Raw genomic sequence first — 27,931 nt, forward strand, 5'->3', positions numbered from 1 at the left:
TGACAGACTTGTGATTGGTTGGTGATTGACTTGTGATAGACTTGTGATAGACTTGTGATTGACTTATGATTGACTTATATTGATTTATGATTGACTTATATTGACTTGTGATTGACCAATGATTGATTGATCAGTGATTGACCTGTGATTAGCTTGTTACTGACTTGTGATTGACTTGTGATTCACTTGTGACTGGCTTATGATTGACTTGTGATTGGCTTACGATTGGCTTACGATGACTCGTCAGTCATCTGGAACTGATGTCAAATCCTTTCCAGTTACGAAACTCCCTGAACCATTAAGTGATTACGTCATCAGCATCCAAGTACATTGGATTGGATATTACCTGGGGCTGGGGTACAGCTGGGTTGGGTGCAGATGGGGGGTTCTGACCAGGCGGCAATGGCGCTGGTGGATAGGCTGGATCAGACGGCTGCTGTGGGATCTCGAACACGGCGCCGGTTACCAGTGGGAATTTTGTGGGCTGAGAGATGACCAACTCGTAGGTAGGGGGCGGGGCCTCGGCATCTGACAACTGGTGGGCAGACGGCTGCATTGGCTGTGAGGGTTGATGAATATACTGCTGAGGAGGATGGTAGTGGACCACAGGAGGAGCTCCAGGATCACTTCCGCCGGTTGGTACCTGGGAATAGGTAGTCGACGGAGCCTGTCACAAACAATAAACACTTTTGACAATCGCATTGCGTTTTGGGTATGAATGACAAACAAGCAGTGCAATATACTCACAAACCTATCAGGGCAGTGAATCGGTCAAACTTTACATTATTTTGTTTCCTTAGGTATTTTTTACAAAAAGTACCTGATCACCTGAGTTAATATTTCAATGCAATGAAATTGAAATGTAATTTGAATACAAGATGAAATTTAAAACTTTGGAGAAAAAAAAGAAGAAGAAATTGTCATAACATTTTCGGTGAGCAGGCACAGAGGAATGAATGTGATTGGTTGGAGTTGGATGAGAGAGCTTGAAATCCCGATTCTGATTGGCCAATACTAACTTTTCCCGTTTCAGGGTCAAACTTCAAGTTGTAATGTTTTTCTAAACGAGGAAATCCTGAAACTTTCATTCCAACAAGCTTTCCCAAAAATGACTTGACAAAAAAATATATATTGCAACAAGTATGCAACAATGTGTGAAAAGATGATCCCTTTTAAAATTCAGGATAAAATATAGTTGGGACGAATCAAATGAAAGTTTTAACTGGTTCACTACCCCATAGGTTTGTACACAAATTGCCTGGTTTCATTGTTATCCATTCTCAGAATGCACCAACGACATCAAACAGATTTATTTGTGCCAGTTATGTTTTGTTTTCAATTGAGAAAAATTAGATGAATTCAATAAGGGAATAAATATGTGCTTTCAGGCCATTATTGGCCCCTAGCCAGTTTTCAACATTATTGTTAATAATACCGGCCATATTTCTATCCAAATACCTTTCAGTCAAAAGTCAAAACAAGTCAAGAATTATAAATTTCCAATGATTTTGTTCAACTATTTCATTTCATATTTTGTGAAACACCCCTCTACAGCTATGGTTATGGTATGTGCCTCTCAGGAGCAGTTCTAAAGATCTCCTTATATGGAGATTGATGCGTGTGTAGTGCGTGCTGTGTGATGTGGCGCAGAACATAGCGGTGCCGGTGTAGTGTGCATTTTGAACTCTTGGTAGTATTGCGTATGCCTAAAGATTGTGAATGTTCAACCAATACAATGGTAAAAGGGACCAGATTTCGTAGGAGTCCAAATTCATGAGACTCCAGGGGAAAATATGGTTTTAAAAACAGTTTGCGTTTCATCAACCGTTTAAAAACCACCCAAGTGACGGGCTCTCCACCAATAGGAATGAGTCAAGTACTGTCTTAGGTATTTATGAATGATACATTAATGATTTTTTTTAGTAGAATGTTTTCAATGCAGTCACCATGGGCCTTATGCACAAGTTGGCCATTTGTCTCAAGTTCCCTGAATGTATTTTATAAATTGTTAACTGTTGAATGGGATGGCACCAGACTATTTATGCAGCCTTATTTTACTGTCTTTTTTTTTAAATCTGGCTTAAAACATTAGGGAATGTTTTAATTACCAAATTTAATTATAAGTTGAAGCAAACTTGATTTAATTAGCAATTTACTTGCTTTCATTTCTTTTTGTTAGTTCCAAAAATGAAGATGTTACCTCACTTTCAATTCAATATGGCCGCCTCGTGCATAAGGCCCATTATCTAGCAACGTGCAAATGAAGTGAACGGGGCCAAACTTACTGCCGTTGTTGAGTTGGCGGGGCCTTTTTTCGACTTGCAACAGCACAGTATGCAACAGACACACAACAGAATACAGCTGCCGACTAACCCACAGACAAGCCCAATTGTCGTTCCGGAGACCAGTCCTGCAGTGGAATGGTTGGTATACGGTGGTTATCAGATGGTGACATTTCATTGGTTGAAACTGATCATGTGACATATTGCATGATTTCATAGATATCAGTATAATGCACTAACTTCATGGAGTAACCTCGGGTTAGGGGTGCGCATTTGCGGGTAGAACAGGAATCGGATACCCAATCGAAAAACAAACCGGCTACTCGTTAAAGAAACCAAACCCAATATTTAAATCCCGGAAGTTGCTGTCCAGATTGTCCATAAAGGTCTGCAAGATAATACTTTTGTTCTAGCAAGGCACTGGAGGCGAAAAATCAAAATTGTAAGTAAAGGTACTAAACTGCTTTAGTGAACAGGATTTTTGTGGGTGTTTGTACCCAGATATGCAGCTCTGTACTTACCTGGAGCACCGTTGCATTTCACCCACACGTCTTCACCATGAGAACAGTAGTTACTATCCCACTGGCCATGGTTGCAATAGACTAGTCTGGTTTCGCTTCCTCCACAGAAAACATCATCAAGCCAGATGGGTTTGGTACTACTCCTTCCGGTATCGTACTCTAAACCAAGCAATGAAACAAAAGGCTGTACGATATATGTTCAAGTATTCGTCATTATTCAACACCTAATATCTTTTTATTTTCAAAAGAAACAACTTGCTACCCACAATTTACATCATTAACCTAAACCTTGCAAGACGTAAAAGCTAAAAGTCTGTGTACACACGTCACGCGCTCCGGGCTCCTTAGCGGAAAAGAATGTTGACGCCCCTTTTTTCTCATCATAATTTTGTGACCGGCTCCACAAAAAAAGGTATTAAGCCAAAAAAAAAAATAGTCGGTTTCTGGTCAGCACGCGCGTCGATTTTAATCATGCGCGTCAACTTTTTTTTCTTCAAATTAACACGGAAGCTACAACAGCGCCCTCTATTGCTGCACCTCCTCAAATTTTTGTACCAAGGAGCACCAAGGAATGGGGAAATTGCACCAAGGCAAATGATAAGGGCACCAAGGCAAATGATGGAGGACACCAATGTATTTAATGAGGACACAAAAAAACAAAATAGTACCCACCTTGTCTGTACAATTGAAGCTTGAAAAAAAAAAAAAAAAAAAAACCAATCGCGTCAATGCATCAATTCCGGAACTTCGGTCTGACCAGAGAACCGATTATTATTTTTTTGGGGGCCTTAAGTCGCGCTGGGCATTATTGTGTAATGGCCCATTCGACATTGAGAGGGTGAACAGTTTGTTGAAATGTGATTTTCATTTTTTATCATGAATGAGTCCTTTAATACCTACAGTTTCAGGTTTTATTCACAGAAATCTTGATTTTGATGAACAAAGCGGAAAAAAAACAACCATTTTGTGTACATCGTTCTGTTGTTCTACAACAAAGCCAGCTATTTCAAAGCCTGTTTTCTCAGTTGTGTAATTTGAACTCCAAGGATTATGCAAATACATCATATCTCCAGAACGGGAGGGGCTATGGAGCTCTGTTATATACCAAATGAAAGCTTACATTGTGGGCTTTCCAACCATGTATACAACTCAATTTCACTTTTTTGCGACATAATACCCTTTTTTGTGGAGCCGGTCACATATATCATCTCAATGAAGGTCAGACATTACAAAAATATTAAAAAGCCATGAATCTGGGACTGAGAAACATTTTCAATTTGTTAGGAAATACTTTGAAATATGCACTTGACTCTCTATAGACTTTGAACGCAACCAAAGAAGTGGCGTCTGCATTCCTTCTTCTTTGGCCAATAGGGTTACAAAAATGCGCTCACATCATGTCTTTAGGCCAAAAAAAAAAGTCTCCGGTTTCTGGTATGGAGCTTGCCCCAAAAGTGGTGCGGCGACGCGGCTTTTTTTTTTTTTTTTTTACCTGGTTTTTTTTTTTTTTTGGCTTCAAATGTCGGCTGATGACTGCAAATGGTGCCCGACTAAACTTAGTGCAAATATATGGGAGTCCAGAGAGGCCACATAAAGCTTATTCTCGATCCTAACCCCATCTAAAAACACGTTAAAATTGTGCAGCAGCAGGATTCCAGTCAAACCAGTGAGTTTGGCGGTTTTGAGACATCATCTTGTATTGAAAAAAAAACTTTGTCATTTTGCCAACGCGCATGGCTACGGCGACGCGCGCGCATACCAGAAACCGGAGACTTTTTTTTTTTGGCCTTAGGGAAGCAGTTTTATGTCAAAAAATGGCTTCTAATTTAAAGTTACGGTCCATTATTTGCAGCTATCCAAAAAGTAACTGACGTAATTATTGTTGAAAACCATACTTGGTTGAATGACAGTAAGGGGATCAAACTCCCTGAGAAATTATTCTTTCTGGCATGCTGTCATTTTGAAGAAATCAACGAAAGAAGGCCTTTCCAACAATGTGTCTAAAGATGAGTAGTTCATTTTTTTAAACGGCAAAGTGCACGGCGTTGATAAGACACACACGCACGTGCAGTTGCTATAATTCGTTGGATCAGTTCCCTTACTGTCCTTCAACCAAGTATGTTTTTCAACAATAATTATCTGCTGCAATCGCCTCAGTGAGAACGTGGACGCTGAATTCAGGCCCAATTCAGAATATGATTCAGCAACTTCTGATTTGAAATCGAGATCCTAGAATGTTGCTTTTCTCGAAATATACAGCTGAAGCTGAGCTGAAAGTTCATCAGGTTAGTTGTTCAGCACCTTTCTTTAGACTTTGAGCACGTTTGTTGCTTCAAACACACAAAATGCACAAATTACAAATGATGGACTATACCTTGAAATATGGACAATTTCAAAATTTGTAAATACCTGAGGCGTCAGATGTGGAGATGGCAAACTCGTGTCCCAGCTCCTTGCAAACCACGTCTGCATCTGTCTTGTCCCATTGGTCATTGCAGATGGTGCCCCATTGTTGCTTGTAATAGATCTCCACGTATCCGTCGTACTTCGAATTACCCTCGACCAGACGCACTTTACCAAACTCATAGGCTGGTGAAACAAATGACAAGAACCACATTGAACATCACACTTGTGATGAACACGACCACTGCATTTCTAACTCATCACCCAATTTTGGTCAATTTTTATATGATAGCGATTTCTTAGCAACTTAAAAAAAACACAGCTATTTTTAATGATGTGTGTTTGGAAAATTTTAAGATGATAATCAGAGTTTTGCACAAGTAAACCCCCCCCCCCTCCCCCCGCACCCCTGACAGTGAAGAAAAAAGACAGACACATGAAGTTGAGGGACACTGCCACTGTGGGCAAAATGCTTACATTAGGACGCTACATGTTTTTACATATTAATGAGCATTTTTGCATATTCAAATCAGCGTTTTTGCATATGAACAAGTGTATGTATAAGCATCGTGACCCTCACTAGCGCCTCAAGGGAGCAGGCAAAAAAAAAAAAGTCCCGTCTATTTCTTATGTCTACAACTGTTGAAGAAGATTTTCCGGTGAGTTAAAGCCAGAGTCCATCATTTGCAGCTATCCAAAAAGTGAGTGACGTAATTAGTCATTGAAAAAATACTTGGTTGAAAGATAGTAAGGGGACTAAACTCCCTGTGAAATTATTCTTTATGGCAAGCTGTCATTTTGAAGAAATCAACAAAAAAAGCATTTTCAACGGTGCTTCTGAAGAAGCACCGTAGGAAATTTAAATTAGTTGTTTGTTTTGTTATTCGGCAAAGCGTGCGCAAGCATTGGCACGACGCACACGCGTACGCGGTTGCTATAATTCGTCGGATCAGTGCGCGACATCGCGTAGCTGCAATCGGCTCAGTGAGAACGTGTATCGGACGCTGAATTCAGGCCTAATTCAAAACATGATTCAGCAACTTTTGATTTGAAATCGAGATCCTAGAATGCTGTTTTTCTCGGAATATACAGCTGAAGCTGAGCTGAAACTTCATCAGGTTAGTTGTTCAGTACCCTTCTTAAGATTTTGAGCACTTTCGTTGCTTTAAACGAACAAAATGCACAAACTACAAATGATGGACTATACTTTTAGGCCAAAAAAAAAAAGTCTCCGGTTTCTGGTATGCGCGCGCGTCGCCATAGCCATGCGCGTCGGCAAAATGAAAAAGTTTTTTTTCAATAAAAGATGATGTCTCAAAACCGCCAAACTCACTGGTTTGACTGGAATTCTGCTGCTGCACAATTTTAACGTGTTTTTAGATGGGGTTATGATCGAGAATAAGCTTTATGTGGCCTCTCTGGACTCCCATATATTTGCACTAAGTTTAGTCGGGCACCATATGCAGTCATCAGCCGACATTTGAAGCCCCCCCCCCCCCCAAAAAAAAACAGGTAAAAAAAAAAAAAAGCCGCGTCGCCGCACCACTTTTGGGGCAAGCTCCATACCAGAAACCGGAGACTTTTTTTTTTCGGCCTTAAGCCTTCTTTTGGGGATGGCAGGTGGATTTGTTTGTAGGAGAAAGGCATTGACAAAACTGCCCAGGAGGAAAAACAGAGGGACTGAGGAGAGCATTAGTTACCTGCAAAAGAACTGCTACAAGAAACACTCGCGTCTTCACCGTGTTGGCAGTTGTCAATAGTAGAATATGCGCAATCCTGTATAGTTAGTTCGGTTCCCCGACAATTCACTTCGTCAAAGACTATCGATCCGGTTCCAGGGCCATAGAATGCTTCCCCTGGAGCTGTCAGTGCGTCTCCGTAGCCAAGCTGGCGACAAACCACAGTGGCGTCTGCGAGATCCCAGTCATCGTCGCAGACGGTGCCCCACAAACCCCCGATGTACACCTCCACACGGCCGTCCAGCGCGCTGTAACCGTCAGCCAGTCGGATTGTTGACGTATCTGTAATCATACAGGAATTGAATTTGTGTCGATAAATTAAGACAGAAAAACATCCACCTAAGAAGATGAAGTTCGGCGAGGACCATCAGTCGACTGGTGGTTGATTTGTGACAGAACTTACGCCTGCACACCAATGGCAACGCATGAATGCCTCTAGTCAAACGATGGTCAAAAGTCCTGGCTCCGCCCGGCTATTGGTAACCAGCGATGAAACCATGCCCCGGGCTCCAGTTTCAAATAGTCGATAAAGGTACTCCAACCATCCTTTGTTCGAGTGCAGTTAGTCGAAATATAGTTAACTATAGTTTGTGTCTGTCAGATACTTATTTTTTTTATAGGAGAGACTTAGTCAAGTCTAGTAAGCCATGGTCAGTATTTCTGAGTGTGAGTTGACCTTTGTACATGTCTCCGCATGTGTGTGTGTGATTGTGTTAATGAAAGGTTCGCACTGACTGGATTGCATGAAAGGAATGTGTTCTGTTGTAGTTTATGCGTGCACTGCATGTCAGGGGAGAAGCGCGCGAAATGTGGCAGATTTGATCTCCGCTTTGCAGCGTCAACAGCTCATCATGCATACGGGTGTATTTGCGTAAGACTTAGCTTACCCATCGCCCAGAAAATATCCCTCTTCATGATATGTTGAGAGGATTGTGAGGAAACTTTGCCTATTAGTTGCTGACCGTAAGTATGCTGGAAAATTCTGTAGTTTGGACTAAATTTTGTTTTAAAAGTGTAGTAAAATTTGTCATATAATGCAACCCAAGATCACTGGAAATTTACTCATGCTTGTGACACACTTGTAGCAGAAAATACAACCTTGATATTTTGATGTGTAACCATGTATGTTTATATTGATACCAGGCTTATAAATTTAATTTTGGAATTCTCACAGATGGCTTTTGGGCCAACCCGACAGGCGGGTCCCTTAAATTTTGAGGTACGTGTGCACAAGTACACAGTGGCCCGCAAAGCAAGGGACTACTGCCCGCTACTCTCACCCAATTGGGGTCCTCTTTAGTTGTGGTGCACATGTGGTGTACACCAATTGTGCACCAGCTTTATGCCAATGATGTGACTACACCAAACATACACCCCAAAATCTTAGTCATAATGTACATACACCAAAAGTACACCACATTAAAGGGAATATACAACATTTGAAAACATCGAAAAACAAAACTACCAAATTTTTACGAAATACCTTACTAGGATGTTGGTAAATGACAGTCTAAAGCATCCTGTAAAATTATGGCACCTAGTGTGAAGTCATTTTCAAGAAAAGTGGTATTTTTGTATAAATTTCCAACGGTGGTCGGCCGACCACCGTTAATGGAAAAAACTAACTATTTTTCAACTACTGCTCCAAATTTACCATTTTGTTTCAGTCCAAATTTTGTTTGCTATTGGTTACATGTTCATGAACGAGTGCAGACCAGCTAGACTGGTTCCCTTACCTTACAATTTTCCAGCATCTATAAATATTGATCCATTTCATCTTTAGTGGAGTCAGGGAACCAGACTTCTTGAACATTTTTGGTTTTTCTTGTTTTTTTTTCCAGCATTTTCGAACACAAAACTTCAAACATGTCAGTGTAACAATATTTGATCTATTATACTAACCCCTCAAATAGTTCATTTCTGACAATTACAGCAAAAGCCAATGATGTACATTCCCTTTACGTTGGTTCACAAAGCATGGCACCAAATATACACCGCATTTTGTTAGTTCTTTAGGCTTGCTTTCGATGCCAGACGGGTATTCGTGGGATGACGACAGAGCGTCAACCACTTGAGGTAAACGGCGTTGAGGACTCAAATTCCCCTCCGGGTCATCGGGTCAAGGCCAACAATTTGAAAAATCCACACCCCACAGGACCAGTCTAACCTACTCATTGTGATTCAGCCCGAGGTTGGTGATTTGGGTCTAACTCCATATAGGTAGCAAACCAGTAAATAAACTTCCATAGACCCCAATGGTAAATGCTCCCACTTCAGAAATTCGGGAAAAATACTCACAACTCTCCAAGGTGTTCGAGACACACATCAAATTAAAGCTTATTTCATCATCTTTCATTTTCTTTTCAATTTTCCGGGGGTCAACTGATGACTTTTAGGAGAAATTTCCATCCGAAGATGATCACCCCTGAAAATAGTCCTGAAGCCCATCGCCATTTTGAAAAACGATGCCTACACTCCATTGCAAAATAGAGCGCTTTAAGGGCTCCAATTTCATCCAAATTGAACGGAACTACCGTAATTTCCTGCGGATAAGACGCGTCTTATCTGACTTTCTAGACCATAAAAACATCGCTGCGCCTTATCTACAGGTGCGCCTTATCTGGTGTCGCTTGAGTTCAAAGTGACGGTCTTTGTGTGAAGAATTCATTCAATGCCGCAATCAATAATACGGTCAACCAAGGCTCAACTCTCCAGACATTGTGACCGTATTTTCATTCCAACAATGCCGCGATGTGTTGATCCCCCATGATCGTGCTTTCATTCCAACAATGCCGCAATGTGTTGATCCCCCTTAGTGATCGTGCTTTCGTTCCAACAATGCCGTCATACAAACGTTTTTCTTTGTGGCCGTTTTTTCATTCCGAAAATGCTGCAATCAGAATTACTTAAACGTTTGGAAATCGCATTCACTCAAGTTCTATTGTGTGAACGTTGAGGGTGTTTATTGTACAGGATATCTTTGAAGTCTGCTTTAGACTTAGGATAATATGAAGTACTAATGTTTATTTGTTGCACTTTCGTTTGTTTCATTAAACGTTCAGATCGTTCATTTATTAATTGCCTCTTTTTAGACGTTTGTTTTAAAAAGTATTATGGGAATTTGTATTATCTTATTATACAGTAATAGTAGGTCAGGATTTTTATTTTAAATATGGTAATAGGAGTTTTGTTTTAAGAAATTTTTATATTTAGGATAATAAAAAGCGATGTATTAAACAAATATCTTATGAACGTGATTAACAAATTATAGGTTTGAAATAAAGGAAAAGAACTTTAAATACAAAAAACATTACATCAAGTTTTAAAAAATATAATAAAACATTTTTGTTACGTCTCCCCCGGTGTGACGGGATTATTTTCGTATGGTATATACATATAGGCAACGCTAGTTTTTGTATTAGTCACCGGTAGAGGGCGCAACATCTGGCTCGGAGGGACTGGGCAAGTCTACGAATCTGATCCAGTGCGCGTGTTGCAATATCTTCAGACAGCGCGTGGACCATCGTTTCTGGCCGCTGATTGGGTCGCACTGCATTAACAAAAGGCCAAGGAAGGCCAGGATCGGAAACCGCAAGCAAGCATGCACAGCGTGTGTTGGCTGAATGGATGAAAGTCGGTATCAATTTACATTGGTCTTTTCTTCATGGCTCTACAGGTGACCAGCCAATGTGGTTACGGTTTAATTCATCCTCCGAATAGTGTGATCGTTCTAAGGCAACACAATGGCCCCTTTGTGGCGATGTACCGACACCGGGTGACGCCTGGTGTTCTTCTGTGTGCGGTCAAACATGCGTCTTATGCGGCGGTGTGCCTTATCTGTTGGCGTTTGAATTTTTTTTGGGTGATTTTAGGGACCTGCGCCTTATCCGCCGCGCGCCTTATCCGCAGGAAATTACGGTACAAGCTCCCAGTCTTGTGCACGGCTTCCACCCATATGTTTTACAAACCCTCAAGTTCATGGCCCACAGCATCCTCAAATACTGAAGATTTTGAGGGCATGCAAATCGTGATTTGGCCGGCGTAGGCAATTTCGGACCGATTTACTGGTCTGCAACCATAATTGCCTGCAGCCGGTAGGATACCGAGGCCTATTCAGTTATATGAACAGTGAAATATTGAACTGTTGAGATTATTTGATGTCTTGTTCAAGACAATTGTTATTTAAATCTGCAGGCCCCGTCATCTGTGAAATTTCATTTCATTCCATGCTGGAGGAGTGGGTATGTAATTCTTGAATTTAATTCTTGAAATTGTTTTTGCATCTGGGTTGGTTTCTTTATTGGTTTATTTGGCTGCATCTCATTTGCAAAATTTAATTTATTCAATTTGATTTGAAGCTTGTATTTTATAAAGTTAAATTTGTTTAATTGTGCTATTGAAGCTTACAGGTATTTTTATTTGCATTACTATTTGCATGCATTGATTTCCTTCGCTTACACTTTTGAAGCTAGCATGAATGTTCATTTGCTTTGCTGAGTGCATGCATTGATTTAGATTTATTTGATGTGATTCTGGTATTTGTTTTGATATTGACTAAAGCCCTGTCCGCACTGGATTTTTTTGGTCAAACTGACCGAGACTTTGGGTACTTTTCCCATTTTAAGTCCAGTGCGGACAGCTTAGGACGTTTTCCTCTCAGTTACTTTTCCTGAGTTACTTTTACTGGCCAACTGCTGCCCAGGAAAATTGACCGGGTGCCCAGGAAAACTGACCAGGTCACTTTTCCCGACACGATAATCCAGTGCGGACAGTGCGAGTCAGTAAAAGCGGCTCAGGAAAGCGTACATCCGACCCGAGCGCCCTTTTAAGCATACATAGACCGCACGAACCTGCACGTGCAGTGGCCGAAAATGTTCAGAAACCGCTGCGGTGTATCATCAAGTCCAAGCGGTAAAATCTCGTTACAAATATATTTCAACGGAGAAATACATACACAGAAAGAGAGATCACATTGTGAGAATTAATTTGCAGAAAATTCTCTTTCTCCACCGATGTTTGTTAGGTATTTTCTACGATCCAAATTTGTCCTGTTACGCTACTGTTGTCATGCACGGCGCATCATGGTCCGGGACCGTACGTGGACCGTAGTCACTGGTTCCGGTCCTACATCATAGCTTTAATTCTGTTAGCATGCGATGGGAACCAAGGAATACTGATGGCACTGCTGCCGCACGGAACATCGTACAGCGGCATGGCTTCGACGACGTGCATCACAAATGCGTCAGATTTATAGGCCTTTTCGTCAAGATTTAACCGTGTCAAGATGAAATAATATCGTGTTAACGATTATGTTGTGCATGCAAATGGCGTGTGTAATATTACTGTGCGTATCGGCGGCTGAAAATGTGATCGGCATTTTGTTTTCTGCGTACGGTGAGTCATAATACTGACACAGTGACAGCTCGGTTAATTTCTCCCACGCGGTCTGGGTAAAGTTTCCCGTGTCGAAAGTCCAAGTGCGGACAGTGGTCACATTTGACCATTTCTCATTTTACCATCATCTCGGTAAAACCTTCCCAAAAAAAAAGTCGAGTGCGGACACGGCTTATGCTTCATTCCCTTATGCTTCTTTTTTTTTTTGCTGATTAATTTGTATATATTTAAACTTTAAGTTACTTTCTTTGATTAAATTTTGAATTGATTTTCTTTTAATTTTGCATTCCAAGTCAACACCATTAGTGATTTTCATTTAATTGAACAATTTCCCCAATTGTGCATTTATTGAGCATGCTCTTGGTTCACTGATTCTTCAGTTTGAATTTTGTTTTCAATAAATAAGTGTTTTGGTTAACTTCAATTAATTTTCTGCTTGTTGCTGAATTTGCTCTTCCTTAAGGGTTGGTTAACGGCCTGTTGTGAGGTTATTCTGTCGCGCCAAACTGAGCACAGGGTTCGCGCATGACAGTGTCCAAAATTGCTCTAAAGTGTTCGAACCCCTCATCCCTATTGAGCTTTAAACTTCCGATCTAAAAATGGAATGGAAACCTGTCAACCAAGTCTAAGACATCTGTAGCAGAAAGCTGGAGGTTGTAGGTTCGAATCCTGCCTGAGGAATACAGGGAAGAGACAAAAACCAAATTATTCAACTATAGGTAATAACAGATTGACCTACCTGACCCGGATGTACCACAGATGACACCCGCATCCTCACCATGTCCACAGTTATTTACAGTTGACTTCACACAATCCAGTAAGCTTGTCTCCGATCCAGTGCACGCCACGTCATTGAAAAAAATGTCTCCACTGCCCTGGCCAAAGCGTGCCGAGCTGACAGCTCTAATGGCATTGCTGTATCCCAGCTGGCGACATACCACCCTCGCGTCATCTAAACCCCAGCCGTCATCACAGATGGTTCCCCAAATCCCATTTAAATAAACCTCCACTCGGCCCTGGGTTTCACTGCTGCCACCGACAAGACGTATGGCGAACCCAGCCTCTGAAAAAAAACAAGAGCAAAAAAGTTGAATAAACCATCAGTTGCATAAACATATTCCTAAGCCTGCCACGCACAACACAGTGCATCGGGTGGAAAAGTCGGGTGCATTTTGATGCATTCAGCTACCAACACCAGTGCATAAACGGCCGCTTCTGAGAGCTAGTCCCATTCAACAATGCCACAGTTGTATCCTGCTGTGTTCAGGGACCACAGACTCTGAGGCAGTTTGGCCTTGAGACTTTTGGCCTGATGGATCTTGCTACACCGGGCAGGCTCGTCACTTAGTGTTGCATGTTGCTGCATTTGGCAGGGTTTCTAGCCCAAATACCCTGGAGAGTTAGGGTGAATAAGAAAATGTTGATGCTAGTAAAGCACCACAGGTATGGATGACTATTGTGGTTTTGATCTGTACCAAGTTTGAAGCCAATCGGATGACTCAAAGTGTGAAAAAAAGCGAATAAAATTGTACATATTTTAAAAAAAATCATAAAAAATTAACCGATAACGTCATCGTGACGTCATTTCAGCTTTTGTGTACTTGTATTATTTTCTAACTACCCACCAAGTTTCATGACGACGTGATGACGTCACCTTCATTTTCATCCTATTTTCATATACCTATTGCCTAACAAATGTAATGCAAAAAGAATTTTGAATTCAGCTTATTGCGTTCATGAGATATGGCAAAAGTCTTCAAAAGTTCAAAAATCTATATAAAATCACACGATGACGTCACCTTGATTTTCATCTATAACACGCCTCAATCTACCTACATACCCAGTTTCAACCCAATCGGACTAACCGAGATATACTGAGATATAAAGGCTTAAAGTATGCATCTTTAAGATGATGTCACATGTTCCATGATGACGTCATTACTGCATCTATCTTTACCAAAGACCTTTGCTATGTCATTTTTGACTATGTTAAGTTTCAATGTCATACGACTTTGTTTTATGCCCAAAGTGCCCACGAGACAAAACGTGTACAAAGTCTATGGGATTTGGGATAGAAGATGATGAAGAAGAATTTTAAAAAATGTAATCATAAATAGACCAGTAAAAATGCAGCTCTTGCTCATGAATATATATGATGTATAGTAATTAGTGGGGTTTTTTTTGGGGGGGGGGGGGTCTATAGTAAAAGCTAGCCTCTCTAGTTCATGTGTGAGGCATTGTTTGAGGGAATATACAACATTTGCAAACATCCAAAAACAAACCTACCAAATGATCATGAAATGCCTTACCAGACTGTTTGTGAATGTCAGCTTAAAGCATTTTCAACTTGTATTTTTGTATCAATTCCAACGCTGGTCAGCCGACCAGCGTTGGAAAGAACTCTTTTTTTTTGGCAAATACTGTTCTTAATTTATCATTTTTAGGTAGTCCACATTTTCTTTGCAATTGATTACAATTGGCTTGCAGAGAAATCAAAGTTTCCTGATTTTTCTCCGTGTAAGATTGGACAAACACGTTTAACAGCTAGCGATGAGTGGGTTGTATATATCAATCTCACTGGGCCTGGTCAAATTAGGCCCAATGAACCATTTGCTGCATGGCCGTTTTTAGAAATGTTCTTATACCCGTACTTGGAATGCAAGTACTCGTACTTGGAAGTAAAAGTACTCGTACTCAGAGACCTGTTCTTGTACTCGGAAGTACAAGTACTCGTACTCGCACACATACTCGGTAACCTAAGTACTTGGCAGTACTCGGTACTTGGGATTTCTCTACTACAACACTGCGCACAAACACACACGCAGAAGGACAAAGCAAAAACAGTACGTCTGTCAGGCTTTGACGGCCCGGCACAAGAACTTTTAGTCTTACCTATACAGATGACCCCAGCATCCTCATGATGGTCGCAGTTGTGACTTGTCTGGAAGGAACAGTCCGTCAGCCTGCTCTCACTTCCTGTGCACTGTACATCATCCATGGCTATCGGGACCGTTCCCTGGCCAAAATGCGCCAATGAATGAGCCGATAACGCACCAGCGAAGCCTAGCTGACGACACACCACTTTGGCATCGGTCAGGCCCCATCCGTCGTCACAGACGGTTCCCCAATCGCCGTTGAGCAACACCTCCACTCGGCCCTCGCGAATGCTGGTACCGCCGACTAGACGAATTAAGATAGTGCCTGTTTCGGGAATGACAGAAGGGAAAGAAGGCAGTGACGGTAATAAAAGAGGAAGCTTAAGAGATGAGACGGAATCAGCAGCGTTTGGAAAACTTTCAAATAAAAGACAGTAGAATCTTAAACTCTTGTGTGCTTTATACAGAGATGAAACTGGCATTTGAGAAAAATATTTGAAAATAGAACAAAAAATATGTGTTAGAAATCTGGGCTGCACTGCAGTTAATACACATGTACACACACGTTTGTTTATGGTGCAAATCAAGCATTTTCTTTTGTTCGTAAAAAATACACTGGACATCGCCTCCTGTAAATTTTACAATGAGAAAAATGTTCAGTGTTTTCATAAAAAATTTACTTTTCATTTAGTTTAGTGGGAAGAAGGGGTCATCGTGCACCCTCGGAAATCAACTTCTAATCAACGTCTTTAGATCAGAAAAAAAAAATGCGTAGAAAACGATTTGCTATGTTAAAAAATTCAAAAATGTCCCACGTATTGTTCTTATGCAAACTAGTGCCGCCATTAGCGAAAAATCTATTTGTCACTATATCTCAGCCAATATTACAGATAACTGAAGAAATTATGTGTCTAAACCCATGTTTTCAAGGTCAGGGATCATAATTAAACTGTTCTGGAAGTGACCACCTGTGTCTGTGGCATAGGAATATGCAAATTAGTGCCGCTAATAACGGAAAATCATGTTTTTGGCATATCTCGGCCAATATAGCACATAACTACACAAGTAAGGTGTCTAAACCCATGTTTTGAGGGTCAAGTATCATTAGAAATCCATTCACGAAGTAACTACATTAAATGTATGTGTGTGTCCCAGGCAGGTAAATATGTACATTCTAAAGTGCCGATTTATCAGAAATTTGATTTTTAGCCCATATCTCGGCCAATATTGCACATTTACACAAGTAAGGTGTCTAAACTCATGCTTTGAGAGTCAGGTATCATTAGAAGACCATTCACGAAGTAACTATGTGTGTCCTTGGCATGAAAATATGTAAATTCTAAAGTGCCTGTTTATCAGAAATGTGATATTCAGCCAATATTTTATTCAATTTCAGCCAATATTACAGTTTATTTTGAAAATAATGGCTTAAGATCAACTTTGATCATTACTGCTTATCAGAAACCCATCTGTCAACATTAGCTGCAATATTGGCCGAGATATTGGCCAAAAATCAAATTTCTGATAAATCGGCACTTTAGAATGTACATATTTACCTGCCAAGGACACACATAGTTACTACGTGAATGGTCTTCTGATGATACCCGACCCTCAAAACATGGCTTTAGACACTTTACTTGTGTAGTTATGTGCTATATTGGCCGAGTTATGCCAAAAACATGATTTTCCGGTATTAGCAGCACTAATTTGCATAAGAACAATACGTGGGACATTTTTTGAATTTTTTAACGCAGCAAATCGTTTTCTACGCATTTTTTTTTTTTATCTAGAGACGTTGATTAGAAGTTGATTTCCGAGGGTGCACGATACCCCCTTCTTCCCACCCAACTAATGTGATTCAATCATGTGCATGATACAACCAAACTCCATTAACGTACGTGGGAAAAATCAGGCATAATTGTCTTTTTCTTCCAACAACTGCCAGTGAAATGTATCATTTATGCTCCCTCCTCAAGGTAATTATTGTGACTTTTAAACCAATGCATTTTGTACAACTAACCTCCGAAAATGGCACAACACATACATGTTAGATTTTATCCATTAGATCGTTCATGTGGCCGGCTAACCATACCCGGCCGGCCATGTGCTAGAGGGCAGCTGGGTAGAAACCCTCCATTTACAACTGGTGAAAGAGATTAAATCTACACTCATGATAATTATTACGTGCCGTTTTCATCCACTATTGTATCGACTTTTCTTCGAAATGATAATTTAAATAAAATCACGTATTGTGGAAAAATCGTTAGAAAATCAAATTTTGTGAGACAAATCAAAAAAGAAATATGATACTTTGTTGGAAAAGTCAAAAAGTCGGTTTTCCGATTAAAATCGAAAAACGGGTTCCCTTGGCATACGTAAAAATATTACATCGTTCGTTATATGTTTCACATTGTAGATGTGTTCACGAAGAGAAAGTTTTGCATCGGGCAAAGATTGATAAAAAGTGCGGCAACAGTGAATAGTCCTCGCTCAGCGCTCATGCAAGTTATCATCATTCTCAGTACTAACTTGCACAGACGACCCCGGCATCTTTGTTGTGGTTGCAGTTGTTAGTGCTTGCTGACTCGCAGTCCTGCAACCGACTCTCCCGTCCTGTACAACGTACGTTGTCTAAAGCTATCGGGACTGATCCGGCGCCAAAAGATGCCGAGCCGGGCGCTGAGATGGCACCGGTGTAGCCCAGCTGACGGCACACTACACTTGCATCGTTGATGTCCCATTCGTCATCACAGACTGTTCCCCAAGCGCCGTCTACGTAAACCTCCACTCGACCTCGAAAAGGGTCACCGCTGCCGACAAGACGTATACTGGAATTGGCTGGAATTGGAGAAGAAAAGTTGTTTAAAAAAAAACACACTCACCTCTCACCTTTGAAAATGGCAAATTCTGATTTTCATAGATTTTGGTGGATTCAGGAATAAAGAACTGTCTCTCTGTTAGCAGTAGTTTTAACGTCCCAATAATACCACCCCCCCCCCCCACACCCCTTCTCCAATTTGTTCAGATATAGCCCTCATTCATGTCCAACAAACATGCTTGTAATGTATGTGTTCTACATAACCCCCGAGGACCGACACACAAAGGGAGAACAACAGATCCTTTCAGTCCTCGGTGTTGGGTCTTTTGTTGAAAATGGTCCTCTATTGTATGGTTATGTGCTTAGTCTATACGAGAGTGTTATTACAGGGAAAAAGGGAAACACAAAGCATTGTCCTGGAGAGTATAGTAAAACATGACTGTATGAGAGCGCTTGTGTATGATGTGTGTGGCAGGACTGTGCAGTGTGGCATTGCAGAGGCGCATACATGTATGCTGTTGCCCACGTACACAGTGGGCGGCTGGGCGTGGCCTAAAGAAATGTACTCAATTACGTCTACGAGTACTACAACACTACTCTAAACTGTCATGGAGAAACAATGAGTAATTTTTAAGTGAGCTACTTCAAAACGAAGACACTACATGAAATGTTTACTCGACCTCGACTTAAAGGGAATATAGGGGCCTACATCATTTGCTTTTGCTGTAATTTTCAGAAATGGATGGAATTGGGGGGTTGGAAATATATAGCAAATATAGTTACACTGACTTTTTTGAGGTTTTGGGTTCGAAAATGCTATAAAAACCCAGAAAAACAATCATTTTCCTGTAGTCTGGTTCCCTGATTCCATTTAAGAAGAAACAGAGCAGTTTACAAATATTGGGGAATTGTAAGGTCAGGGAACCAGTCTAGCTGGCTTGTACCCGTTCATAGGTGTGTAATCGATTGCAAACAAGTGCGATGGTCAACTGGGGCCAGTATTTGAAAAAAAGCCAGTTTTTTCCAACGCTGATCGGCCGATCAGCGTTGGAAATTGATACAAAAATACCACTTTTCTTGAAAATGACAGTATACCAGGTGCCATGATTTTACAGGATGCTTTACACTGTCATTCACTAACAGTCCAGCAAGGTATTTCAAAATGATTTGGTAGTTTTATTTTTTGATGTTTGCAAATGTTGTATTTTCCTTTAACACTTGCCGAGCTTATATACCATCTTGCAAACATTGAATTCTGCATTGAGCTGCAATCATGGTATACAGTATATGTGTTAAGTCTTTTTTCACTTCGATATAGTGAAACAAGTCAAATTATATTGTGTACAATACACTTTGAACAAAACTATTAAAACGTAAGTATCGCATGTGAACAATCAGGTCAGATACTCAATCTCCCTGCGGGTCTGTAAACAAAATCACAAGAAAGTTTTTTTTAACAATGTAACTCTTCAACAACATTTTTTGCAAAGAAAGGACAAAAACAACAAGAATAGTCTTATCTTCCCACCCCACCCCAACCCATTAAAAAACAAGTCAGGTGTGTTTACAAACACAAATGCCCCGCAACCGTGACTGTTCCCATGACATAACACCACTCTTTTAACATCAACTTACACGTACCTTGGTCACATGGAATGTTCATTTACAGCATTAGTGTCTTCTGTAGGTTTTATATGAATTAATCCCCAATCCCTATGATCTCAGAATAAATACAAGATTTTTATTGTTTTAGCCACTGTGACCTTGACCCTTGACCTTTCGACCCCAATGCGAAAGGCCTATTTGGATTACCAAGAACGATCCACAAACCAAATTTGAAGTTCACATGTAAAGTATTTCTCAAGTTATCGCGCTGACAAAATTTCTTTTGTTTTAGCCACTGTGACCTTGACCCTTGACCTTTTGGCCCCAAATGCAATAGGCTTCTTAGGATTGCCAAGGATAATCCACAAACCAAATTTGAAGTTCATATGTAAAGTATTTCTCAAGTTATCGCGCTGACAAAATTTCTTTTGTTTTAGTCACTGTGACCTTGACCCTTGACCTTTCGGCCCCAAATGCAAAAGGGTTCTTAGGATTACCAAGAACAATACACAAACCAAATTTGAAGTTCATATGTTAAGTATTTCTCAAGTTATCGCGCTGACAAGATTTGTCCGGACACACACACACACACACCCACCCACGGAAGGACAAGGCGGAAACAGTATGCCCCTTCGGCTTCGCCGCGGGGCATAAAAAAGTAAAAAAGAAATTTGAAATTTACATGACAGAGTGGGGCTGGGTGCTGAGCAGACCACACCAGCGTCTTCATGGTGTCTGCAATTGTTGGTGCTCGAGAACTGACAAAGGTGTAACATGCTTTCATCACCCTGACAATTGACATCGTCGAACTTGATGGGTCCGCTGCCTTGTCCAAAGGACGCCGATAAACGAGCGTAGAGGGCATTTCCGTAGCCCAGCTGTCGACACACCACTGTGGCATCTGACAGATCCCATAAGTCATCGCAAACTGTTCCCCACGATCCGTCCAAGTACACCTCCACTCGGCCCTCCAGATAGTTACTACCGCCAACGAGACGTATGGAGTATTCCACTAGAATTTAAACACAAAACAATAAAAAAAAGGTTAATTCATTTTAAAAATGAGGAACAATCGGAACAGTATGACCCAGGCAACTGTATGACATTGGGGGCCTTTTCGGTTTAAAATCCATAACGCTAATTCATACACTAAGACAGTTTACCCTTTCCTATTGGTCGAGAGCCCGTCACATGGCCGGTTTAAAATGGTTGATAAAGACCGGATGGCTGGTCTTAAACATTCCGGTGTCAAATGAAATTTGCGCTTCTATGAAATCCGGTGCCTTTTACCATTTTATTGGTTAAACGTTCACTGTCCTCACGAAGGCATGCGCAATACTACCAGTGAGTCAGTATTTCATTGTCCTAAATTCACGCCGCACCGGACCACCCAAATAATATTCACAGGGAAATAAAGCGTAATTTGTATCGTTATTAACAATCATACAAAAATATTTGGGAGAGTGCAAGATACTAAATATTTAATTATTAAAGTATTTTTAGTTATATTCCGAAGTGGAAGCCAGGTTTCTTGAGAAAAACAACCATGTGACAAGAATGAAGAGTTTGCAACCCGTCCGGCCAAATTTGCACATGGGTGTCAATTTGCAATTGCCTTTACGCAATTTGTAACATGCGCGTCACAAGTATAAAACTTGCGCGTGCAGTAGGCTATAAACTTGCGAACAGTTTCCAAATTGCACTCGACAGTTTTTTTATTGCACTCAAAAAATGGCCTGAACTTTGACAACAGCTGAATATTCAAATAAAAAAAATCAACGGTATAAACATTTTGTGTAACTAATGAAATATCCGCGTAGCTGGCAAATGGACTGGAATTGTTTCTTTTCCAGTGATTCCAACCCCATACTGTAGCCAGAGATTTTAGGGGTGTATTTCCGAGTGGCGGGGTATTCTGTAATTAGGCCTACTCCGAAACTTGAATACATTGACCTCAGGTCAAGGTCACTAAAGGTCAATGGAAAAAATGGCAACATCAATTTTCTTGTTCTCAGGACTCATAAGATTACATTTATAATGGTTGCCATAAATTAACATGACATGCCAACGGAAGTACATTGGCCCCCCCCCCCCACTAATATAAGTGTTCAACTACTCGTCATTCTCAGTACTAACTTGCACAGACGACCCCGGCATCTTTGTTGTGGTTGCAATCGTTAGTGCTTGCTGACTCGCAGTCCTGCAACCGACTCTCCCGTCCTGTACAACGTACGTTGTCTAAAGCTATCGGGACTGATCCGGCGCCAAAAGATGCCGAGCCGGGCGCTGAGATGGCACCGGTGTAGCCCAGCTGACGGCACACTACACTTGCATCGTTGATGTCCCATTCGTCGTCACAGACTGTTCCCCAAGCGCCGTCTACGTAAACCTCCACTCTACCTTGAAAAGTGTCAGCGCTGCCGACAAGACGTATAATACTGGAATTGGCTGGAATTGGAGAAGAAAAGTTGTTAAAAAAAAAACACACTCACCTCTCACCTTTGAAAATAGCAATTTCTGATTTTCATAGATTTTGGTGGATTCAGGAATAAAGAACTGTCTCTCTGTTAGCAGTAGTTTTAACGTCCCAATAATACCACCCCCACCCCCCCCCCCCCCCACACCCCTTCTCCAATTTGTTCAGATATAGCCCTCATTCATGTCCAACAAACATGGGAAAAAGGGAAACACAAAGCATTGTCCTGGAGAGTATAGTAAAACATGACTGTATGATGTGTGTGACAGGACTGTGCAGTGTGGCATTGCGGAGGCGCATACATGTATGCTGTTGCCCACGTACACAGTGGGCGACTGGGCATGGCCTAAAGAAATGTACTCAAGCATGTCTACGAGTACTACAACACTACTCTAAACTGTCATGGAGAAACAATGAGTAATTTTTAAGTGAGCTACTTCAAAACGAAGACACTACATGAAATGTTTACTCGACCTCGGCCTCGACTTTAGCACTTGCCAAGCTTATATACCATCTTGCAAACATTGAATTCTGCATTGAGCTGCAATCATGGTATACAGTATACGTGTTAAGTCTTTTTTCAAATTCAATATATTGAAACAAGTCAAATTATATTGTGTACAATACACTTTGAACAAAACTATTAAAACGGAAGTATCGCATGTGAACAATCAAGTTAGATACTCAATCTCCTTGCGGGTCTGTAAAAAAAATCCCAATAAAGTTTTTTTTAACAATGTAACTCTTCAAGAACATTTTTTGCAAAGAAAGGACAAAAACAACAAGAATAGTCTTATCTTCCCAACCCCCCCCCCCCCCCAACCCCTTAAAAAAAAAAATAAAAAAAAATTTGAAATTTACATGACAGAGTGGGGCTGGGTGCTGAGCAGACCACACCAGCGTCTTCATAGTGTCCGCAATCGTCGATGGTCAACAACGGACAAAGGTGTAGCATGCTTTCATCACCAAGACAATTCACCTCGTCGTACTTGATGGGTCCGCTGCCTCGTCCAAAGTACGCCGCTGAACGAGCGTAGAGGGCATTTCCGTAGCCCAGCTGTCGACACACCACTGTGGCGTCTGACAGATCCCAGTTGTCATCGCAAACTGTTCCCCACGATCCGTCCACGTACACCTCCACTCGGCCCTCCAGATAGCTACTACCGCCAACGAGACGTATGGAGTATTCCACTAGAATTTAAACACAAAACAATCAAATAAAACGTTAATTCATTTTAAAAATGAGGAACAATCGGAACAGTATGACCTAGGCAACTGTATGACATTGGGGGCCTTTTCGGTTTAAAATCCTTAATGCTAATTCATACACTAAGACAGTTTACCCTTTCCTATTGGTCGAGAGCCCGTCACATGGTCGGTTTAAAATGGTTGATAAAGACCGGCTGGCTGATCTTAAACATTCCGGTGTCAAATGAAATTTGCGCTTCTATGAAATCCGGTGCCTTTTACCGTTTTATTGGTTAAACGTTCACTGTCCTCACGAAGGCATGCGCAATACTACCAGTAAGTCAGTATTTCATAGTCCTAAATTCACACCACACCGGCACACAGCTACATTCCACACCACATCGCGCAGTACGCGTGACACGCATGCCAAATCTCATATAAGGAGTTTTTACGACTATTCGCAACAGGGCCATACTATAATATAGCTAGAGGGGTGTTTCGAAAAACATGAAGTAAAACTGTTGAACAAAATCATAGGAAATATGTAATTTTTGACTTGTTTTGACTTTGTGACCGAAAATGTTTGATTTTTGGACTAAAAAGGTTTTTATGAATGGGAATAAATATGTGCTTGGCCGGTACTAAACACTATGTTTAAGACCGGTTGGAGTCTGGATGCTGATAATTACCCTCGCCTTCGGCTCGTGTAATAATTATTAAGATTCATCCTGTAGACGCTTTGGGTGAAAGACATTGATCGCACACGAACCTATTGACTTCTATTGTGCATTATGTCATATTTGTACATGTAATAGGGTCAACATGCATGAATTAAAAGTCGTGACTCGTAACTCATTTTTAGGGGGTTTGAAACATGAGTACGTGCCAAACAAAGCATTTTGGATTTGTGTGCATAATTAGTGTGCCCTTGTGGTAAATATATGCAAGACATTTCTTTTTATAGGAATTGGGAAACACTGCAGTCTTTTTGTCACACTATATCGTCTGGCCTGTCCGTGTTGAAATCCACACGGGTCCGCCATATATAAACCAACTGGGTCCCATACACAACACGGGCAGGCAACGTGTGCTGTTCTGACTGTCTACCGGTACCTCTTTTTCAATCTGCCTTTCGGTTGCATGACAAAATATTGCAGATCTCAGATTCGGTAACTCCCTTTTCACCCAACCGTCTCACCTACTCGTGTTGGAATCAACACCAGACCACTGAAAGCATAGCGTACCGTTCACACTTACAATGAGTCGTAAACCGGGTCGGCTGATGATTTAGGATTATCTACCCCTGGGTTAATTGGATTTCAAGCCGAATTGACCTATCGCTGTTTGCGAGTTAGCCACGCCCCTTAGACAACCCTATGGAATTCTGTATGTTATTAGTTTAGTTTTGTTTGTCTCAGATTTTGCGCATTCCGCGTCCATTTTTGTATCACTTAATTCGACAATATTTCACAAGCTGCGTTGACGCGATTCTACCGCGATAGGTTCATTCTTGCAGAAAGGGGTTCCCGAAATCTCCGTGTTGAACCGCGGTCCAACATGGAGTATGGTGTGAAAAGCCCTCAAGGTGTACCCACTCTCAGTGTGCACAGGTACAGGTGTGCGACACCCTTTTTTTGATATCGTGTACATGTGTTCATCTGGAGACCCCCCCCCCCCCCCCCCCCGGCATGGTGCATCAAGAGTGCATCATGTTTCTCAAGTCATGGTCTTCATGTGCGTCACGTCATGAATTGGTGTGTCTGACAATTTGGGAAGTGTGCCATATTTCCTTCGAATCTTTGGTTTCAATTCTTTTAACACTATTACTCCCTATGGTGATTTACTAGGACACTATCCCATCACCATGGTAATCTGTGCACACAAACAGTTGGACTCTGTTTATTTGTGGTATGCCTATCCCACGTAACGATAAAGCACAGTCAGTTTACTAGTGCAGTACTCATCCTAACAAGTAACAGATCCCAACAAACCCTGGTGATGGAGTTTGGCTGGTTGGGGATCGTTAGGGTTGCAGACCAGTAAATGGGTCCGAAATTGCCTACGCCAGCCAAATCACGATTTGCATGCCCTCAAAATCTTCAGTATTTGAGCATGCTGTGGGCCATGAACTTGAGGGTTTGTAAAAAATATGGGTGGAAGCTGTGCACAGGACTGTGAGCTTGTAGTTCCGTTCAATTTGGATGAAATTTATGGGCCCTTAAAGCGCTCTTTTTTGCAATGGAGTGTAGGCATCGTTTTTCAAAACGGCGATGGGCTTCAGGACTATTTTCAGGGGTGATCATCTTCGGATAGAAATTTCTCCTAAAAGTCATCAGTTGACCCCCTGAAAATTGAAAAGAAAATGAAAGATGGTGAAATAAGCTTTAATTTGATGTGTGTCTCAAACACCTTGGAGAGTTGTGAGTATTTTTCCCGAATTTCTGAAATGGGAGCATTTACCATTGGGATCTATGGAAGTTTATTTACTGGTCTGCAACCTTAGGGTTCAAGCTCTTTTCTGTTGTACAGTGTGTAGATAAACATGAAGTACTGAATTTACTTTGTTCAACTAGTGTCTTTGAGACGAATAGACCTTTGTGTAATTCTTATCAAATAATACTACCATACGTCTTTTAGCTTATGAATTCGGACGGAAATTTATGCGCCGAGCGAAATGCTTTTGTGTACATCACATTTCACACTGACAGGACCAATCCAGAGGCCAGCCCACCCCCTAATTTCGGGCGATTCACAACGCAGTGCGCGCCACCAAGAGTTTGCCACGGAGAGTTCATTTTTCAAGGTCACGGTCGACAAAACATGGCCCATTTGAACGAGCGTCAGTAGAAAACTTGAGCTTATTTGTTATAGATTGGGGCAAAGCGTTCTGCCGCCTTACAAAAAAAACTCCATATTGAAAGAACGAATAGAAAAGGGCAAACAGATACTCGAATCATACGCTTTATACGAACTTTCTGGCCGGAAAAACTAACAATTTCAAAAGTCCCGCGCTGCGAATTTGTCGACCATCTCCCACAATGCACTGGGAAAAATGAACTTTCCATGGCAAACTCTTGGTGGCGCACTGCATTGTGAATCGCCCGAGATTTACCTGATGACTAGTTTGTATTAAGGTTGATCATCTTTAAAAAAATAAAAAATAAAAAATAAATAAATAAATTATCATCTCCAAGAAAATCAACATCTTTGGCCGCGCCTTTTCACTTTGTGAAAATCGGATGACCCAAATATTAAAAATATTCACGGTAAATAAAGCATAATTTGTATCGTTAGTAACAATATACAAAAATATTTGGGAGAGGGCAAGATACTAAATATTTAAAGTATTTTTAGTTATATTCCGTAGTGGAAGCCAGGTTTCTTGAGAAAAACAACCATGTGCCAAGAATGAAGAGTTTGCAACCTGTCCGGCCAAATTTACACATGGGTGTCAATTTGCAATCGCCTGTACGCAATTTGTAACATGCGCGTCACAAGTATAAAACTTGCGCGCGCAAGTAGGCTATAAACTTGTGAACAGTTTCCAAATTGCACTTGACAGTTTTTTCATTGCACTCAAAAAATGGCCTGAACTTTGACAACAGCTGAATATTCAAATAAAAAAAAATCAACGGTATAAACGTTTTGTAACTAATGAAATATCCGCGTAGCTGGCAAATATGGACTTGAATTGTTTCTTTTCCAGTGATTCCAACCCCATTTTAAAATTTTATAGCCAGAGATTTTAGGGGTGTATTTCCGAGTGGCGGGGTATTCTGTAATTAGGCCTACTCCGAAACTTGAATTTATTATCAGTTCACAATCACAAGCATTTCTTGGTTAAGCCTATTCTTAAATTTTGTAAGGCCCCATAAAATATCCTCCTTTTCCGACATATATTGCCACGCCCACTTACCCTGTCCATTTGCGCCATCAGTGTTCAGCAAAAGGAAGATAGTCGTCAGAGCCAAACTCAACCTCGTCCATTCCTGTAACGTTGCCATGTTTATGAACATGGACGATGTAGTTTACAAATTTCCGTTCATTCGATGTTTGTTATTTCGTGACGACGTCACAGAAGAGAGTCTGATGATGAGAAACGTAGGGATTTTCCCAATTCGTTCTGTCACATCATACGCCTTGAAATCAGGCTTATAAGTTATAGCCCAGGTTGGACCATTGGACGCCGGACGACGTCTTCATTGCATACGACTCACGTCCAGGGTATAATTAAATTCTACTCCGACCATGTAGGCCTAGCGGAAAAAAATCTAAAACAGTTTGTTCATATTTTTACCTGATGATGGAAGCTGAAATTTCGGTTACATGCATATTCCTTGTGTCCAGAATTATGCATACGCTGGGTTTAGAAAAGGCAAATACATACATCCGCGGGCGACGTGTTTACCGAAAATTAACCGCAGATCCACGCTTTCGTTAAAAACATTTGCAGTACGAACTCCCCCTAACCACTTCGCCCCATCCCCACTTCGCCCCATTCCCACTTCGCCCCATTCCCACTTCGCCCCATTCCCACTTCGCCCCATTCCCACTTCGCCCCATCCCCACTTCGCCCCATCCCCACTTCGCCCCATCCCCACTTCGCCCTAGCCGTTACATGCAAAAAAA

At 41.2% G+C, this 27,931-nt stretch overlaps 1 protein-coding gene across 4 annotated transcripts; it reads right to left on the reverse strand.

Moving 5' to 3' along the window:
• Positions 1-97: 97 nt before the first annotated feature.
• Positions 98-27,764, reverse strand: LOC119739209 (deleted in malignant brain tumors 1 protein-like). Of its 4 annotated transcripts, none has more exons than XM_038214057.1 (12): positions 27,600-27,764; positions 22,976-23,305; positions 21,775-22,086; positions 20,321-20,650; positions 17,745-18,053; positions 15,232-15,540; positions 13,079-13,402; positions 6,907-7,227; positions 5,213-5,392; positions 2,804-2,962; positions 2,286-2,410; positions 99-667 (listed from the first exon to the last, which is right to left on the reverse strand). In XM_038214057.1, the coding sequence occupies exons 2-12, from the start codon at positions 23,067-23,069 to the stop codon at positions 299-301; spliced, it is 2,832 nt and encodes a 943-aa protein (XP_038069985.1). In that variant the 5' UTR covers positions 23,070-23,305; positions 27,600-27,764; the 3' UTR covers positions 99-298. The 4 variants fall into 4 exon arrangements, with proteins under 4 accessions (XP_038069986.1, XP_038069985.1, XP_038069984.1 ...); XM_038214056.1 differs by lacking the exon at positions 27,600-27,764 and adding an exon at positions 27,219-27,593 and having other exon boundaries at positions 99-643; XM_038214055.1 differs by lacking the exon at positions 27,600-27,764 and adding an exon at positions 27,219-27,593.
• Positions 27,765-27,931: the final 167 nt, after the last annotated feature.

The sequence above is a fragment of the Patiria miniata genome, unplaced genomic scaffold (genome assembly GCF_015706575.1).
Source record: "Patiria miniata isolate m_02_andy unplaced genomic scaffold, ASM1570657v1 HiC_scaffold_30, whole genome shotgun sequence".
NCBI classification, from domain to species: domain Eukaryota; kingdom Metazoa; phylum Echinodermata; class Asteroidea; order Valvatida; family Asterinidae; genus Patiria; species Patiria miniata.